This window comes from Excalfactoria chinensis, chromosome 12 (genome assembly GCF_039878825.1).
Source record: "Excalfactoria chinensis isolate bCotChi1 chromosome 12, bCotChi1.hap2, whole genome shotgun sequence".
Lineage (NCBI taxonomy): Eukaryota > Metazoa > Chordata > Aves > Galliformes > Phasianidae > Excalfactoria > Excalfactoria chinensis.
Genome location: NC_092836.1, coordinates 11,698,175 through 11,718,730, shown reverse-complemented (window position 1 = coordinate 11,718,730; position 20,556 = coordinate 11,698,175). Strand labels below are relative to the sequence as shown.

The 20,556-nt window shown below is 34.9% G+C and overlaps 1 protein-coding gene across 17 annotated transcripts in view; it reads right to left on the bottom strand.

Moving 5' to 3' along the window:
* The window catches only part of ERC2 (ELKS/RAB6-interacting/CAST family member 2), a 369,674-nt gene that overhangs the window by 277,076 nt on the left and 72,042 nt on the right, over nt 1-20,556 (bottom strand). For all 17 annotated transcript variants that reach the window (XR_011905070.1, XR_011905073.1, XR_011905076.1 and 14 more), the window contains 3 exons: nt 17,591-17,665; nt 10,208-10,363; nt 6,130-6,297 (listed from right to left, as the gene is read on the bottom strand). Coding sequence is in view for 1 of the 17 variants with exons in the window: in XM_072347008.1 (XP_072203109.1) it covers nt 6,130-6,297; nt 10,208-10,363; nt 17,591-17,665 (399 nt within the window). In the remaining 16 variants the exon portion in view is untranslated. The remainder of the gene's footprint in view (nt 1-6,129; nt 6,298-10,207; nt 10,364-17,590; nt 17,666-20,556) is intronic.

The window sequence follows — 20,556 nt, the reverse complement described above, 5'->3', positions numbered from 1 at the left end:
CATTTTCATAATTGGTGTAGATATACTTATTAAATTTAGAAATAACAGAAATTTATGTTGTATGCAGGCAATTTTATTCCTGGTTTGCCCAGGCAGACTTGAAAAATCACACCAAATTTCACTCTAAATTCTTCCCCTAGCTTCAACAAATTTGGATAAGTCACATTTTTTTTTTTTTTTTAGTGCTTTTGTATAATGACAAGCAAATGACAAAGATAATTTAACAAATATTTGCCAGGCACTCTAATGTGTCTCCTCAACTATTCGTATTCATTATAGTAAATAATTCATTCATAAGATTTCAAAGTATATTAACCTCATGAAGATCTTCTTGCTGAAGATTTATTTTTGTTGACAATTTTGCCCAGACCTTCCTCTCAATATTGCAGATTACTCAACTTACATTTAGAAACGTAATTAATGGAATCACAGAATAGTTTAGGTAGTAAAGACTCTAAGGATCACACAGTCCTATGCACCTGCTCAAACGAGAGCAAACTACAGCAGGTTGCTCTGAATATGTCTAAGAATTGAGACTCCACTGAGAAGAGCCAGGTTCTATCTTCTTGAAACCACCTTGTCAGGAATTTATACATACTGATAAGCTCCTCCTTGAGCCTTCTCAAAGTTATCCAGCTTTCTCCTTATATAATTGGTGTTTCAAACTCTTAATTATCTTCATGTCCCTGTGTTGGATTTGTATGCACACATCTTTTTCCTGGGGAAAGCCAGGACACAGTTCTCCTGAAGTCATCTCACTAGTGCTGAGTAGAGAAGAAAGACCAAATCCTATGATCTATGGTTATGCTTTTCCTGATGTAACCCAGGATATATGGGTGTAAGAATTTGTACTTCTTTTTCCTGATCTTGATGAGATTCCTGTTCCTGAAAGCATTCGTTGTCTAGGAGGAAAATGAACCAGTTATGCTTAATGTCTCACTAGGTATGCAACAGACCTCTTCAAAATCCCTGATGGAAGATTACAATATAGCAAACTAGCTCTGCCAGACAGCCAGTACAGACAGTCATGCTGCAAGACACTTGAAAACAAATGCTTTGGTCCTTTCAGTGAAGACAGGCCAGATCTTTTCTATGGATCATAATTAACACAACTGCAAGACTGGGCAACAACCACGTGTCAACAGAGACAGTATATGAGCCTAGGTCAAGTCTAGCAAAGATTTGCTGTCTGACTTAAATGTAGTCTGTTTGTTTAAATGACACTGTTCCTAGAAATGAAGGGCAGGTTAACCACACATGTATCTGCCTGTATTTGTGGCCTGACACTTGGCAGGATAAACTTCATTATGTATATGCTCAGGAAAACTACTCTCAGTTGTTTCCAGTCTGTTGCAAACAAAAACCTACAAGCTGTATTAGATATGTACTATTGTATTTACCACAACTTCATGAAATCATGCATAAAATCCTAAAATGGCATAAAAGAAATTCAACTCCTTTGTATTTTTTGTTTTCATATTCTGGCAACATTTCAAAATAAACAAAGAAGCAAATCCTTCTATTGAAAGGTCAGCCATGACCTTATTTACAGAAAAATTAAAGTCAGATTAAAGAAATATTCAGATGTTAAAAAAAAAAAATAAAAAAAAAAAAAGTCATAAAGCAGAAAAGTTTAGTTATAAACATTCAAAAATAGAAAACACTGTGGAAGTACAGCAATATGTAAAATACATGTACAGGTTGAAAATCAGTGCAGTGCACGATCAAATAAAAGACTGCTCTATTGACTGTTGTTATGTGTTAGGGTTCTGAAAAACAAAAAGATCAATGAATTACATTCTGGAAATCAATTATGTCCAAGCACTTTTTCCTACATGGGTTTCTTCTTTGCCCTATAGGTTTTCTTTATTTTGCAGTATATCTAAATTTAAAGATGAAAGACAAACCTCCATGCAAATCTTTCTAGTAGAAACCCAATTTCCATGCAAGCCACAGACCACAAGAAAAAAATCTGAATTTCTATTTCTATTAGTAGCACTTTCTAACAGAAAATTTCTCCTTAGTTCTTTATTTCTTCTAAGTTTTAAGGCAACTTTAATGCCCTCAGTGAGGAACATTTCTGTGTGTCATGGCCTGTCCCTTCTGATTTATGGCTGAGAAAACACTACCGATGTTTTAAAATAGAATTAACTTTCTCCCATGTTGTTTCAAAACTATTTAAATTCAACCACAGACAACATGCATACTTGGAAAACAGGAAAATATTATTTATGCAGAAGTATGTAAAACTGGGGACAGATATAATAGATGTTGCTTTTCATTTCAACTAAATATTATAGTAAGACAGCTACATTATTGAGAAATACTATAATTAATTTCAGAATCCTGTGTTGCTCTGATGGTGTTCAGAAAAATGACTAAGTGATACAGTGTAGAAGTAATTAAACTAATGGAAAATATTTAAAATATTTTCTTGGAGGTTCAAGAGTTTAAACAGCTTAAAGTGGAAAATAAGCATGCAGTGAACACAATCCAGAACTGTTTTTATTTACAAGCTCCTCAGTCCTTCCTATCCCATACCCATCTTGTGTCTGATCTCACAGTGTAGGGCAGCTGAAAGAAAGTAGTCTTTAAAATGATAAGCAACAGCTGTTGTGTGTGTTTGACCTGAGGAAGAATTTGAAAGACAAAAGCAGAAGGACATCAGAATGAAAACAGTTTTCACAAATGAAGTATATGTAGAATTGTTTGAGCCTGTTTCTAGCCATATTCTGGCAGTAGTATCTGATACGCATCTTGCCTGCATGAAATATACTTCACTTTAAGACAGAAGTAGAAGACAAGCTAGTAAAGAATGATCATTCACAGTCCATACATGAATAACTATAAAAACAGAAAGAATAAACCTCCAATATATGTATTTGCACCAGCATGAGCAAATTCTGACATTCTTATTACTTTATACCCTAGACTTCCTTCAGAAAAATATGAAAATTAACATTAAGAGATACAAAAGATGTGAGTAAACTGATCTGTAGAAGTGTGTACACTGCACATGGTGAATGCTCAGACTTTACATATCCTTCTTCATTGACAAGACTAAGCTTATAACAAAATTTCTTCATGGAGATATTCAGATTTCACAGTTCATTACCTACACAAAGTACACCCACTGTGTCACCTAAAGCAATGATACACTGAAGTGCTAAGGTAGTTTGTGTCAGAACTGCTCCTGACATTCTGAGGAATTTCAGAAATTCTGAAATGTTTTTGTCCACTGAGATAAAAAGCTGAAATGAATGTATTTGCATCATTTTACATCAGATTTCTTCCTGGTGGTAAAATACCAGTATACAAACATAATATAAAACTGTACCATCTTTTACTTTTCCAAGTAACAGTAATCAAATTAGTTTAAATCAAAATGGATCATCTGCACTATTTAACCCCTTTCCTATTCAGTAAAAGCTTCATTTTAAATTTAACATATAAAGCTTCTACACAACAGGGAAGAAAATCTAATCTAACATCCTTCCTTTTAGCAATTCTCTGTGGAGTGACATTTTCAGTATTCTGTAGCTGGAGTAGCCTGACCTTGGCTCACTTTTATCTGACCTCAGTGTTGTCACATCATTAATAAGCATAGAATCAAAACAAAGGCTATATACATCAGGGCAAGAAAAGTTTGCATGTTTTGGCTCTATTATTATGCGTACCCTTAGAATGGAACAAAAATGAAATGCATATAGCAGAGGTGGTGAACCTTCTAAGAACTGGCTCCAAACTTTTTCCTGGCAATAAACCATTTTCAGACCTCCCAACTCTGGCCACCATGATAGTTATTGCTGTACAGGATTATACACTTTTGTTTCAGCCATCAATAAAAGCTTCAGATAATAGCTTTTTAAGTCAAAGAAGCCTATAAAAAAAAAAACACTGACATCACTAAGACAATAGAAACACTGAACTAACAGCACATCATGTTTAGATCTAGATTTAACATATTTACCACTGCTTTTATTAATTTTCTCTGAGCATGTGACAGAACACCTTTATCTGAAATCTTTTCCACATATCTTTTTCCAAAGTATATTAACTACATTCGTCAAAAATTCCAGATGCCTTCTGCTCAAGTACATGTAAATCAACCAACTGAATACCCAGACAACACTGGTGATGCTTTTCAGCAGTTACTGATATTCTGCAGAGACTAAAAGATCATTATATCTCTGCTTATAGTCCATTTCTGGCTACTGAAGCAAACCATTATTATAAACTCAAATTTAAACTATACTTGGAACAAAAAAGTTTTAATTTTGGTGACATCATGAAAATCCCAGACTTGAAGCAATAAAAAAATTAATTTATGTTACTGAGTAACAAATACTGACAAAATGAAACAACAACAAAAGTGAAACTAATGAACATCCAAAGGTACTTAAACTCCAAGTAACATTAATAAATACCAACAGATTACTTCTAAGTGTTATACCCTATTAGACAGGTTACATGAGCAAAGCAGGGAAATACTAAGTGGAATTAAGTGAAGTAGAATTTTGTACAGTACTCATGGGGTCAATAGTGGATCCAGTACTGTTCAACTTCCTCATTAATTATCTGGATGTTGGGAGCAACACATGCTCCCAGAAAGTTTGCTCATGACAGAAAACTGGGTGGAGTGGCTGAAACATCAGAGGCCATGCTGCCACATAGAGGGTCTGTGATAGGCTGGAGAAAAGGGTTAACAGACATTTCGTATTTATGCTCTTGCATCATATGCAGCTACTGCATCCTAAACCTGAACACAGCCTTAGATTGCTATTATTAAGGTAAATAATAAAAGTCTTGTTATAAAGCAACTAAGATCAAATCAAAGATTTACTTTAATACAGGATTTACTGAACTGAATTAATTAGTATAAGGTGATTACAAAGTAATCCTGTTTAGGCAGGGAGTCAACATTGCAACTACCAACACTTCAGCTCTGGATTAGAACTGACCTTTATTGGTTACTTTTACCTCTATAAAGAAGTCCTTACAGGCAGGTTATGAGCTTGTTTTAGGACAGCATGAAATTCTACAGTGATAATTAACAAAAGATATTCTGCAAAAAGAAGACCTGGACATTCAGAAAGGAAGGAGTGGAGCTTAATGCAGGCCAAGAAGTTATTAACTTTACTCATCTGGGAGCTACAAACAATACCTTGCACAGCACAAAATTCCTTCCGTAATGTTTTCCACCTGCCAGAGGGCTGCCATTCACCCTCATCTCCCTGCAGCTGCTTTTCCATCCACTGTTGGAACCAAATGCCCTCCCTTTAGATAAGACCTGAGGTGTGAAGATAGAAGATTCACATGCTCTAAGCAGACAAAATCTCTCCCTAATTCTACATTGCAGAAGACAAAACCTGCTATGTCTGGAATCAATGTTAAACTAGTCCAGAGGTAGTAATATACAAGTTTGTGGGATAGGGTTTGTTTGTTTAAAGAATAGGGAAAAAAAATAAATAAATAAAAAATAAAAAAAATAAAATAAATAAAAAAGAAAGGAATGGACAACATTTTTATCACTGGATTCCATTAAATGTAATAACCATCTCAACCCTGTACTCCATTAACCGTACTTTTAGGATCTGATTATGTTGATACATACATAACTTGTGCACTGGCCCAAATTAAGGACTGGAACTCACTCATATTTTTAACATAAAAGACCATTGCATTAGAAAGAAACACAGATTAATATCAGGTACCCTTGAACAGACCCCTTGAAAATTCATCAGGACATTAATTCTTCAGACTAGAATTAGAAAAGCATCAGATCACAGCAGTCAAAACCAAAACTCAGTAAGCTGATAGGTGGAAAAATGAAATCACAACAATCAAGCCATCAGGCCACAGCTCCACCTTGAACCCAAAGAGAATTAGGCACAAACAGTTCCTTCAATTACACTCACAGATACTTTTAAAATAAATTAGACATAAAGATCTGGTGTATGACTTAGTATATAAATAGATATAAAACAGATTGATAATTCAAGGGCTTAAAATTATTTCACTATACTTCAAAAAAACTGTCTTTAATAGACTTGCAACAAATATAATCAGCTCGATACACATTATTAACTAAATATTCATATCACATTTTATGATCAGAAGATACCGTACCTCTGTCTGAAGTATGGCAGCTCTCTGTTCTTTGGCAGTAAGTGACTCTTTAAGCACTTCAATGTGTTGCTTGCAATCTGAATTCTGATTGCTAAGGGTTTCAAGCTTAGTTTGTAAGGCAAGAAGTTCTGATTCTTTCTTTGAGAGTTCTTGTTTCAGTTGGTCAATCTGTAATGGGGAAAGTAAACAGTTTAATTGTTAACTTTATTTTCAATTCACGGTTACACTTGAAATCTGGAAAGTGAGAAAGAACAAAATATAATAACTGTATATGTATGTATTATTATATATTAGAATTAAGATGCAAACTTTAAATGGCCACAACCTTGTGTAATTTTCAAGTACTCTAAGAATGGCTGTCCAGCTCTTGCTGAAAAAAGGAAACTCTCAGAGCTTAAACATGATGATTTGGCCCATAAATTAACCACAGACCTCACTTAAGTTCAAAAGAATTTATCCTGTGTGAGGTAAGTCTGGCAGGATAGAAAACACTCATAGGAAAAAAAGTTTTCATAAAAGTATAAATTCAATCCAATAGCCTATTCCTTCCAACAGTGTGATTCTTGGGACTTAAGTTATCATTAGTTCAAGTGAATCAAGGGTTTTAGGAGTCTGATGAGAAAAAGCAGGCATCTTAGTAAAGAAAGGAAAAAAGAGAAGTAGAAATTTAACATTATTCTTCTTGCAAACTTGCTAATGCCCACCGTCTCCACCTCCATTTTTCCTTTCTGTCAGTTCCTATGGAATTCTAGGTACTAGGAAAGCCAAGCCAAAGAGATTAGCTTAAGTCTGAGAAAAATGTTAGCAAAAAAATCCACCAAGTAAAACATCTGTGAGATTGCACGTAAAAACGTATCTTAGGGGAAACAGCAGAAACAAATTCTTAGGAAGGAGCTTCTGAATTCCAAAGGATATCAGTAGATGTAATGGAACTGTAACCACTCTTCCCCTTCCATAATGCTAAGTGGGAGGGGTGGCCACTGAATGCAAAAGTGTGGTGGATTTAGAATACACAAATCTGAACAAAGCACTGGACAACACACAAAGTGATGTTAACATATGGCAAATTAGGTGATGCGTAACATTATTTAAGTGCAGTGAAATAATACTGGTGACCAGATGAATTCAGATATATCATCTCATGAGAATTGTTTAAAATAAAAATCCTGAGTGCATCTGCATAGTTCAGGGAAACTGTGTTTCCTTTACACTTGGAAAGTTTTCTTGATGACTTAAGTAGACCTACACACCTTTGAAATTCAAGTTTCAATTCTCCAATGACTACAGAAGTGCTATAACAGTGTTTTTTATTCTCTCAATTCAATTGCATCCCAACAGACACTTGGGATGTGAGAACTCTAGAAGGACTAGATATTCAAAAAGGTAAGGATAATGATATATATATATACATATTCATTAGTAAGTATGTATATCCACAGGTTGATCCTACTGAGCTGTAATAATTCTAAAGATCACAGGTTAAATGCTGCATGGCACAGTCACTAGAAATATTTTCTGCCAATCAAAATATATCTAGTATATTTGATTTTGCATTTTTCTACGTTGCATTTCCTTACAAATTAAATGTAAATACTATTTCTTCCAAATATATATTCTATATGCATGACAATACATTTATTCCTTATTTCTCTCCACAAATCTCAGCCTGTCTGCATACCTGGCTAGGGCCAGCCAACTCTGTGCTACTGTATAAAATCAAGAATGCATGTAAGAACTAAAAACAGTCATCAATCATCATCACAATCTTGAAATAACAAAATAAGAAAAGCAGCATACAAAAATAAAATAAAATAAGTTCTCCTGAAAGCAAACCACTTTCTCCCATCCCTTGCCAGAACATGGAATCAAGCATGGAAACTGAGACAAAAATGTATATGAAATGAACAATGGGAAAATCTCTCTACAACATATGAAGACAAAAAGTAGATCTGTAGCCAGCATGAATTACATCACATGCATTATATGAGACCCACGTGAACATCAGAAACACTTAATCTCTCCTAGAAAATCTTTCCACTTTTTTCCAGGACACAATCCACACTCTGAGAAATAATCAACCCCTTTCCATAAGCTTGATTTTCATTACAGGTATGTTCTTTGTGTTTCAGAAACAGAATCTGTTCTTTCGTTCTGGCTACAAGACCCACAAATAGCCAGAAGTTTAAAAATTGGCTATAACTCTAAAAAAAAAGCTATGGTAAATAATGATTCCTTTGACTGATGTTTAATTAAAGTATAAGGATGAAAATGTGCTAAAGCTTCAATTTTAAAAATAATTATGAAAAATATCAAAGGCTTAGGAAAAAAGTACATTATTTTGAAAAGAAGTTTTTACTTCTGGTTCTATTCACTTCTAAAAGTCCTGCAGAAGTTATTAGTGTGTAAAAAAAAAAAACTTAAACAGGGCCTGAAGTCATTTTCTTTCGTGCAGATGTGAATACATTTTCACTTTATTATAATAAGTGGTATAGAATCTCAACAGTCATGATTCAGTGAAATCTCCAATAAAAAAAAAAAAAAAAAAGTGAGAACATTTTTGTTCTTTATAAAGACCACAATGAAAATAAAAGTCTACATACTGCAGCATTCACAGAATTCTGATCATGACCTTCCCATTTCATGTATTTAATTTGCCTGTCACCACTTTTTCCATGTTGCCCCATACGATTGTTTCACTTCCTTTGCTGAAACCCTAGTTCCTTTGCCTTCCCTCTCAATTAATAATTGTCAATTCCTTAGATACTAGCTTTTCAATAGAATCGTTATCCTTTTCCTTATGTTATTGTTTTACATGTCAAAAGTCTTATGTGACATTACACAGAGAAAGAAAGCAAACAAACAAAAACAATCAGAGCTTTTCCCCTGAATATTGCACAGCTTAAATCAAAGGGTTAAATCTTTAAGTCAGTAATTCCATTAAGTGAAAAAATGCTGATTTATATATTGTAGGAGTCTGGGTTTATGTGTCAAATGATACCTGTGTTTTAAAATGAAGAAATTAAGTGAAAGAACAGTAAAGCAAGTGAGTTGAAGTGGCTGCATAAGGTAAAGTAGACATTTATCTGTAGTTTCTAAAGTCTGTCTGGTGCAAGCTCTTGTTTTTGGTGTAAAGGGTATTTTTTGGTTGGTTGCTTTGGGTTTTTTGGTGCGTTATTTGGAGGCTTGGTTCTTTTTTCAGCCAACAGTTTGCATCTACAGCCCTGAAGGCCATGTGTATCCTGAGCTGCACGGCAGAGAATGGGAGGTGATTGTTGCCCTCTAGGCTAGGAATGAATCAATACAAAAACTAATATTATGTATTATTTACTACAGTTTTAAGGCAATTAGAAAAACTACCAGAAAAGTAGTATTAGAACTCACAAGAAAGTGTATTTGGTGAGAATTCATCTTTACCTAAAAAGCATCTGAGTAGGTTGAAATTAAAGGAGGTAAAAAGTTCAGCAGAATAAGAACTTAGATATTAAGCTTTATTTCTGATGTATTTTAAAATAATTGTGAGGCTTTTACCAAGAAAATGTGTTCCATCACTACATACTTATTATCTGATTGTTATCAAGTCAATTATCTATATACAGTGATTTGAAATGAAGGGTACATTGTAGGAACAAAGTCATTAAAGATTTTAAAATACAAAAAAAAAAAAAAAAAAAATCAATTTCACATAATATAAGGAGCAGCAATCCTTACTGTAAAACTTCTATCAAATATAAAAGCACAAATAAAATTGTTCCAAAATGCTGCAAATCAAAATAATGAAATAACCCAAAAGTCCAGCACTAAAACAAACAAAATAAAGGGAAAAGGGAATGTGGTATATAAAATAATGATTGCATTTGTCTTAGCAGAACTTTGGGAATAACCTCATCCTTCCCTCTCATTAGTTAAAATACAAATGAATTTTTATTTCACTAAAATAATTCAGTCTTCTACAGCAACAGTATCACATAGCAGAGATTTGCCAATAGAAGACATTCAGACATGCTAGTGCTGGAAAGGGTCTAGGTTAAAACTTTTGTTCACATTATTAAAACACCATTAAGATATTAATAGAGTTTACCTTATTTTTCATGAACTTCGAGTGACTCTTGTAAACTTCTATTTGTTTGATTTCTTCTTCTCGATCCTCTGCATTCAGAACTCCATTTGTCTTTAACATCTGTATTTCATCTTCCAGGTCTCTTATATTGCGCTCAAGTGAAGCTATTTTTGTATCCTATATTATACAAAATAAGAATATTGAAAATGATATGAATCTTGTATTTAAGACACAACAAAATTATTTCTGTATCTACAGAAATAACAAAGACAGTAAAAATAGGTGGTAAAAATACAGACTACATATGCATTGTCATAAGCCATGAGTAATTCTATTGAAATCTACTGAAATCAGTTTAAAGTAATACAGATTTTACATCTCTTTCATTAGGAAAAAAAAAAAAAAAAAAAAAAAAAAAAAAACCACTAGTACAATCCTACATTAGATTGTACTGCCTACAGAGAACACATCCTGCTCAGAATCATCTAATCATCTCTTCATTCCTCCACAGCAAGGAAAGAAGGGAAAATGGAAGAAGTCCTACATTTTGCACTTGCATATGGATGACATATCTTCTTTATACTCCTAATCACTTGGGCCCGGCTATAATTCCAAGCTCTTAAACACAAAGGCTGAGTTTAGCATAGAGAGGTTTGTCCTTCAGAACTGGAGGAAGATAGGACACTTCATTACGTGTGCTGGCCTAAGGCAATGTGCAAAATTCATTGAGGTTTGAACTTCTGCCTGCTGTCATGGGGAAGAAAAGTTGTTTTCTCACATAGTTTTCCTCCACCACATCACCAAGAGGAGATTTCACACTTTTTATTATAAGTCTCAGAAGTAAATAAACCCCAAAAAACCACAACCACTAAAAAGTTCTGTATCACAGACAATAGTTACCATATGTGCCAGCACAGCAGTGAGAGCATCCAGTGATTTTGTTGTTGTTGTTGCCAGTCATTTGGAAATTGAATAAATCTCTTCAGTGAGAGGCAGAAACATATATATATTAATAGAAAAGAGGAAAAAAACTTAAACGATTCCTCCAACCAGGAGAACTATCAATTAGGACCAATTAGGGACATCCAATGGTTTTAAGACAACTGGTTGATGTCTTTGTAAGGCCACTCTCTTTGAAAAATTGTGCCAGAACTGTCAGAGACTCTTAACAAGTAGAGAAAGGCAAGTGTTGCTCTCATCTTAAGAGGAGAAAAAAAGAATTAAATTAATTGAATGACATGCACAGCTTCACTACAGACCTTGGGAAGTCTTTTGGACAGTATTTTTCATCACATGGAGGTGAAGATATTTTGGAAGTCAGTATCAATCTGCCAATGATAAATCATGCCTGACCAACCTGATTGCCTTTATAGATATAACAATTATGCTTGCCAATGAAGAAGGAAGGGTGAATGTCATTCACCTCAGATCTAGCAAGACTTTGGACACAACTTCCCACAGTATTCTTGTGTCCAAGTTATCTGTATGGGTGATCAACTAGCAAGGCAAAAAATCCAGTTTTATGATCAGGGTTAGAGTATAGTGTCTAGTAAATTGTTCTTTTCCAGGAAGAGTAACAGGGTGAATACCATGAGGTCCATGCTGGGACCTGTCCATTAAGTATCTTTGTTAGTGCCCTGAAAGGCACTAACAGCAATATATATATATATATATATATATATATATATATATATACCATCTTCAATAATGACTTTGCAATACCATTAATTGTAGAAGCAGATGGATGTGTTTCCCACACACCCTTCTTACTTGCTTTTTTTGCACTATTCATGATCAAATTAATGTAAAGTAAAATTTGCAGATCTTTATCAGATCTCATTCCACATGTGTAAATATATATATATATATGTATTATATATGTATGTATGTATGTATTAAGCCCCATTCCATAGAAAACGCCAGAAAATCACCATACTATGTCTGTGTTCTTTTCCATCACACAGTCAAAGCCACAGCAAACAAGTCTATCCTGATATAGAGCTCAGATGCAAAGAAAATGGCTTTGGATAGCAGGATATGAACTTGCTCACAGCTATCCAAAATGGTCACAAAATATTTTATGCGTATCAGAACCCTGGTAAATATACATGGCCACTTATCATTTGGACAAACTGATAATTCTGCAAATACAGCAGAGAGGCTGCTGGTTTGCCCATCAAATCTGAAAGTTTTCCTGTCTGCACAACTTCTGGAAAGCAAGGAACGTCACAGCTCAAGGACAGCATAGGCAGCCTGGAACTCCTATTGGTTACTGCCACAGAGGAAGCTGGCTTGGCTTACAGGCTGGGCAGAAAGTCACGTAGCTTTGCTTTCACTGAAAATTTCGACAGAATAGGCACATAAAAATTTCCTGATTCCACTGAATCAGCATTTTCCCACAGTAAACTTCAATTGAAATACATTCAGTCAGCTCTTGTTGTGGCACGGGGTCTGGCAAACTTTCAGGAACTGAAGTAGGAACAGATGCCATATTTCCTTCAAACCACTAAGACTTATCTGCATTAGCAGCATTCTAACAAACTAAGTTAGTCTGTTGAATCACAAAGAAGATTCCTTTGCAGCAATATTGTGAGGCAGCCTGGTATTAAGTGGTACTAACAAATGTCTTCTGCGCTCCACAATTTTGCATTTTTTCAGTCAAGCCCCCTAAATCTCTGTTGGTAAGACTATTCATTTCTTCCAACAGTAACTGATACTTCATCTGCTTTATTAAACAGTGTTGCCAACAATCTGCAAGAGAGGATCGGGCTTTATCTATCCTTGGCCTAACAGAATTTCATCTCTCTGAACACAAAGCTCAACTGGTTTCTGTCCTGATGCTAACAAAGAAAACCACATTTCACATGACAAAGGAGAGTGCCACTACAAATGAGCTTCCATTGAGTAATGTTTCAACTTAACTTATAAATCCAATCCAATTGCTACTCTTCCATAATTTCAAATAGCAGATACATTTAATAAACTCTGCCTGTGTTACTTGTAGGCCATTCTACAAGGAATCTGCAGCAAATAAATGAAAAATCACCTTTTACTAGAGCTTGCAAATAAATGCCCATATGCACAAACTAAATTCAACTAGCCTTACTATAAACTTTTTCAAACTAGTATGGAGAATACTGAGGTTTATTTCCAAAGACAAAGGAAAGTGAAAACTCATGCAGTCTTAAAAATAGGAGTATATTGCACTGCAAACACATAACACACATTTTCAGAACCAAATCCATACCTGAAATATCACAGCTGGATCAATACATAAAAGTGGCTCTTTCTGCAATTAAGGTAAACCATAAATATTCTGAATTACAGTTTACTATTTTTAAAGACTTCAGCTCCTGTTGCTAGATTATGTAAATTTCAGAATAGTCAATACTCTGCAGTTACACTTCATGCCTTATCAGTAGGCATCTTACTTCTGATTTTCTCTCTCAGAATCACTGGTTTAAGTCTGGAAATATATGAAAAAGACATTCAAATTTTGACCCGATTCAGGTGTTCAGGAATACTTCCACCAAGAAGAATGAAATAATGAAAAATGTTTCCCTTCACTCTTTTTGATTGGTAAACAATTCTGAATGGTAAAAAAATTTGGATAAGGATCATAATCAAAAATCCCAGTGATCTGCCATCTGCCTACAAATAAAATACAAGGAAGTATGCATGAGTGCAATGCTAATCAAAAGGAATACATTTCAATACACCAAGTTTATTTTATGCTTAAGCAAACGAAGACAAGGCATGAGAAAAAATATGCTATTTGATCATGTATATCTGTAGTTACAAAGTCACATGTAACAGTTATAAAGAAAAAGCCTTTGCCTGGCTTTCTGTGTAACACAAGTAATAAAATCACATGAATGCTGTTAAATATTTATTTGCACCTTATGTTAGTGTATATTTGCTATCTCTAGTCTCCTCATGCTGCCTGGAGAGGCCTCTTTTGTATAAAGGATATCTCGTGTAGTTATACAGACTACAGTTTGATCTGTCTACAGGGTTCTGTTTCTATACACAAAACTAAACTCAAGTTATTCATTATAATGCATCCAATCATCATTTTAAACATTCTGGTGGCTCCTATCAGAACACTTCCCTGTTAATCAACACCTTATTTTTTAACCCACAAACACTAAAAGAAAGCACAGCCTTTCAGTAAACATTGTGCCTGAGCCAAGTGTAACTGAACTCTGCCTACACTCCTTATTAAGCTCTTAGAGATAGAAGGTAGAATATGACCTTCGTATTTTATAGACTGCTTGTATAAAATACAACAAATTTAACTTAGTATCTAACAGTGGCTCAACTTAAAATTCTGTTAAATATTTAAACCAACTATTATCCTCTGAGCTTTATAAACAACTAAACCAGGTCTTTCTTACATGCCTACTTGTCAGGAAAAATTCCTGTACTATAATTCCTATTTCATGTTATCTGTATGCCACAAGCAATATACCCAGAACTGTAGGGAGCTGTTCAATAATTACTTGTGTAAGAGAAGTCTACACTTTACAATATAGGAACTGACTAACCCAACAGCAAGCTCCACAGCTATAAGTTATTTATATGAAAAGTATTCTTTAAAAGTTCTCATAACAGCTGTTGGCAACTATGGTGCTGAAGAAGTGGAGGGATCATGTTTTCCAACCCCTCAGGGTCACAGAACTAGAGCCAGGACACATTCTGTGCTACCTTTAAGTTGCCTACCTTCTTTTCCTTGCTTTCTACCTTAGTTACAAATCACCTGAGTTACTCATTTTGGAACAGATGAGAATAATTCACTGACTTTATGGTCTTTATAACATTACAATGAGGAAAACCAGTCAGAATGCCTTTCCTAATTCATTCTGATTCAATACAACAATGTATGTCAATTACCACACTCAAACTTCCCTGCTTGGTCTCTCTGCACAGGGCAGCAAACAGTCATGGTTGGCTTTATTAGAGGGTAAGCTTCTCCCTCCTACACTCAACACAGCAGGGAAATCATTGCTTCAGTGCTTGATCATTTAAAACAAATGTTTAGCTTCTTTGATTTTGTGGAGATTTTTTTCCAAAACAAATGTTGTCTGGATTAAAACAATTGAAATTAACTTGCAAGCTTTCCAAAGCTGGAATTTGTAATGAAAACTGATTTTTAGACATGTGAATTTCAACATATTACGTTTTCTCTTTTCAATATTAGGCCTATTTTAGAATAGGGCAACCCCAAAGATATGTATGGTCATAGCAAAAGAAAGACTCATGTGCCTCAGAGCCCAGAAGCAGCTCTGCATCATGTCTACAACCTCATTCCTGGCAAATGAAAGCTCTCATTATTACAAAGATCAGATTTATAAAACAGAAGATCACAGCACTCTTAGCTCTCCTGAGACACAAACAGAAAAGACTTAGTCTTCATAACCAAGCACCGGCAGAGCAGTTCTAACTATATCATTATATTTTGATATTGCGTATATGTCCCCATTATGGCCCCTATTTCCTCATCCTTTCCAAAGAATTTTTGTACACAAAGCAGAATTGCAAATTATTTTGAAAACATAAATGTTACACTGCTGATAATCCACATGGAAGACCGTAAACTATTCTGATCCCTCTATCTCAATATCCCAAAAGTTTTAAATTTGTAAAATTGAAAAATAATAGAAAGAAACTGGTTTCTCAGCCAGCTTCTTAATTTCTCATATACATAAGATAAAAAGATTTTGCAAAAACACACATTCTAAATTTCATACAGACTTCTGAACTGGAATAAACTATGAAGGTCCAAGGAAAATACACAGAAAGTATGGAATACCGAAATTGATGCACCTTTTCCACTGTTCATATAATCCAAGCTAATTGGATTATATAAAAAGCAGATACAGCATTTAGAAAGTACTGCTGCTGTTATTACTGTGTGTTTACTGCAATGTCCAGACATGCTGAACTCATTTGCTCTTAACAGAAGTCACTGGCAAAGTGAGGCCTTTAATTTGCACTCCCTTTTAAGAAGACTGAAATGAAAGACCATCATTAGTGTGTTTCAGACAGCACTGCCAACTCACAAATTATCTTGTGTATGGTATTTTTCTTCAAGACAGATTCCAGATTCAGGGAATTATGTGAAAATATCAGTTTTCCCATTTCAAATAAGCTTTTTTTTTGTTTCTCTTTCATTATTGTAGGGATAAAAGACAAAACATTTCAGTAATATTATACATCAAAAAGAGGAAACTGCGCTTATGACTAAGATAGTTGTTTCATCACATTTTGTTGCATCACTCTGCTGACGAAATTAATACTTTCCTTAGGTTGGATATAAAACAGTGACTAAATAACAATCAACAGAGCTATTATCAGCCCTCCTGAAACTTTTTTTTGGGGAGGGGTGGGAGGGGAGAGGGAAGGGGTTGGTTAGTCTTGTTTTTGTTGTTGTTGGGCTGGGAGGAATATTGTTTGCTTTGTTTTGCTTTGCATTTTGATGTTGATTTTTGAGTCTTTTAAAAAGGAATATTCATTTATCCTTACTCAAAACAATGCCGTGCCTGTTTCTTAATCAGGTCTTACCAAGAAAACAAAATAAGGAGAGTGGATTCTCAGCATTCATTTTAAACATTTCAGTAAGTTGTAGAGAGCCAAGAAATTTGTAGAACGAGGAATTGTCAGTCTGGTTATAAAAATAAAATAAAACCTACAAGAGAATTTTACTGACAAATAGAAAATAAAAAGTTGAGTTAATATCTGATATACACACCTCACCACCAACCAATGCTTCTACTCTGACTTGGCTGTAGATAACACTGTCAGTTCTGGCAAATCACGAGTACAGTTTTCCAAAGACAATACTTATTTAATGTAGGGACATGAGCAATGTCCAATTCAACGCCAAACACTCAGTAAATTATCAGCATAGATAAGAATAACTTCCATTTGTAATGCCATCACATAGACTTCTGCAGTTCTCATGGCTGAAGTGTGTCTTCATTTACGGAGGTTTCTCAATATGACTTCACAGATTTTCCCGATGCTTAAAAATGCTTGAAATTATGTTCTAAAACCAAGCACTGAATGCTGTGCCCACTTCAGTTTTACTGCTGAACATGACTTATAGTATATCTCTCGGGTCAGCATAGTCTGGCTGCCCTGGTTCTATTCCCATCCTGCTGCTTGTCCACCCCAATCCACTTGCTGGTGGGAGCAGAGCGAGAAACAGAAAGCCCTGATGCTGTGTTAGAATAGCTCAGCAGTAACTAAAATATCAGGGTGTTATCAACACTGTTTTGATCACAAATCTGAAAGAGCACCTTGCAGGCTGCTGCAAGGAAAATTATTTCCATTCCAGCCAGAGACAGTACATGACTTTAAGCTACAAAAAATAATACAAAGGAAAACATGCAAACACTATACCTTCATTTCAATAACTGTTTGAAGAGCCTTCGTCTTTGCTGGCTCAGGCTGAAGTTGAGTTCTTCTATGTAATTCCTGTGGAGGAACACGATAGAAATAAGCCTGACGACTCATCTTTCCATTATATTAATCGCTCATGAATGTATTGCAGCAAAACAAAAGTCTGATGATCAGAGCATGCAACTCCAAATGCTACAGGTGCTTCCCTCTCTATATTCCCTCTAGCATCACTGCAGTTCCTATCTTATATTACAGTCAACTCTGCTGGCACATGCGCTATTACTGAAACCCCTATCAATAATTAACATCAACTGTGACAAAGCCAGCAAGTAATTTCTCAGTCCAAGTACAATACTGCTGTTTCTGCCCAGATATCAAAATTTAATCCACTCAGTTGTGCTACTAAATCAAATGCTTTCAGGAGTCACTCAGAATCCGTTGCTGTTCTTCTCTTTTAGTTTGTCTACTAATACCCGAAATAAGTCATTTAAAGACATTATATTTAAATTTGACATTTTAAATATAGTAATTATATAGTGGGTTGATGCAACACCCTCGAGTGCAGCTATTACATTTAAGTTTTCCCATTTTCACTTATTCTTTATGCATCTTACACCACATAAGAAAATGTAAAAAAAAAAATAAGAAACCACAGAGAAAAATAGATTGTAATTGTTACATAAGGCATACAATTAACAGAGTTAATGTCTACTGATCTTCACAGGGCAAAGCTAGCATCATTCAGTCTTACAAAACATAGGAGCTGTATCGTTGTTCAAGGTATCTCAGTAAAAATTTTGCATATCGACACAGAACAATGCAGAGTTGTCCTGAAACGTCGTACTTTAAGAATCTATACCTCTCACGCAAACTGAGCAGTTAATAAGTAAGTAGTACTGAAACAGGACAGATTTAGCCATGCACAGGTCACCTCTAATGGACAAAGCTACCAAGGCAGGTATCATTTTCACCTTGTTCTTCCTGCACAGCAGTGCTATGCATGCACTAATTTCATGACCATGATCTGCATGTTTATGCCTAGTAGCTGGGCTCATTCACTGCAAATACAGCTAAGCTCATCCCAGAATCTGAGCTATTATGTCTTCCAAACCTTGCTCCTAATTCTCTTTACCATCACAGACTGCAAACATTCAGTGTTTTTACAGTAGCTAACAGTGATAACATAGCCAATGAATAAACCTCTTAGAATGCCCAGAAATATAAATCCTCTTACAAAGAAGAGAGAGAGTTGGATATAATCTGTCTTGCCTATTCTGTTTTGCTCATTCTCCATAGATTTCATGGAAGGGATGTACAAAAAGTTAATGTTTAGACAAACCCCTAAAATAGATTCCAACCTGAAACAGCTATTGCTTAAAACTGCTAAAACACAGCACTGTCTGCAGGAGTTGAATTAGGTACAAGTGTCATAATACATACCTTTAGTAAAGCAAGTCTGCAGGCTTGAGTTGTTTTTGTAGTATTACATATATTGCCTTCAGTAATAAATATATGCATATTATTTCTAACATGAGAGCAGTACATTTCTGTTATTGCACTGGTCATTTAAGAGAGCATATCTGAAAGGTGTATTCACCTTGTTTTTTGTACTTAAAACTAATTTTCCACATTTTAAATAGAAAAATCTTTGAAAGTCACCTATCCAAAGGGAGTCTCCCAATCACCACCCCCTGGTTATCTCAGATGAAACGAGTAACCTATGCATAATGTTTAAGAACAAAATAGGAGTATGTCATGGATTTGTCATAAGATCCTCCTACAAAAGTCATGGAAAAAATAGCTGGCCAGTCATACCACTATCTGATCAGCAAAAATTACAACTTATTTTAAGATCAGACTTTGCTCCCCAAGGCCACATAAACCGAGCTGGAATACTAACAGGATTCCATACATTACCCAGGGAGACAAACCAGAGTTTCCACCCCCTAAGCCAAAGACTAATAGACTGCCAACGATGAGTATCCCTAGATGTCTATCATAGCATGAAGACTTGCCTCATAATATGTTTCCTGTTTGCTTTATGAATCAATCTGATTCTGGCTGATTTAAAAGCTTTTCTTTCCTATCCCTAATGGTAAAATGATGCAGACAAAGATTCTGGAAAAGATCAGAATATTGCTCCCACTTTATTATTTTGTGGGGGTTTTCTTCCAATCAGTTTCAAATGTTTAGAGACTCCCACCAAGCTCCGTTCCTGAATTTATGTTATTCTCTGTATGTTTTTTCTTTTGGGGTACTGATTTGGGGATATATTTTTGGGGTACTGATTCAGACATACTTTATGACTATGATAACTTATACTGATCTTCTTACAATCTGAGGTCATCTGAACGGTTTCAAATTTCAAACCAGATTTTTATCCATTACATCATTTTTGGAATGGTACTGCTCCATCTTTTACACTTCTTTTAATAAAAAGCCTTCAGAGCCTGAGGAGACTCTAGAGCTGATGGTTAATTTTTTTGTTTTGGTTTGTTTTTAGAAAAAAAAAAAATCCACACAAAAAAAAAAAAACAGACACTCAAACTGGCATTCAATCACATGGAGCTCTTGCCACTTATATCCATGATGAAATACTTTTGCCATCAATTCTGTAACCATCAAAGTCTAAACCACTAATATCTCAGAGGTATACTCATTTCTGAAATTACACTTTCATTACATCCCCCTGACAACTGTTTCACTGCAATTACTAGTATGTCTGAGTAACCAGTTCTTATATGCACGTTAATTATAATTCTGCATAATGAGATGCCCACACCACATAATCAGCTCTGGGATTTCGTAATGGTGGTTAGTTGTCAGGATGATCAACACACCTACAATAAATTGACAGGTAATTAGATCTTCACATTCTTGATGTGTAACAGATCTTCATATTCTTAATTTTAGACCAAAAAAAATGTCTTAAATCAAGACTGGCTTTCACATGCCTCTGTAATGTT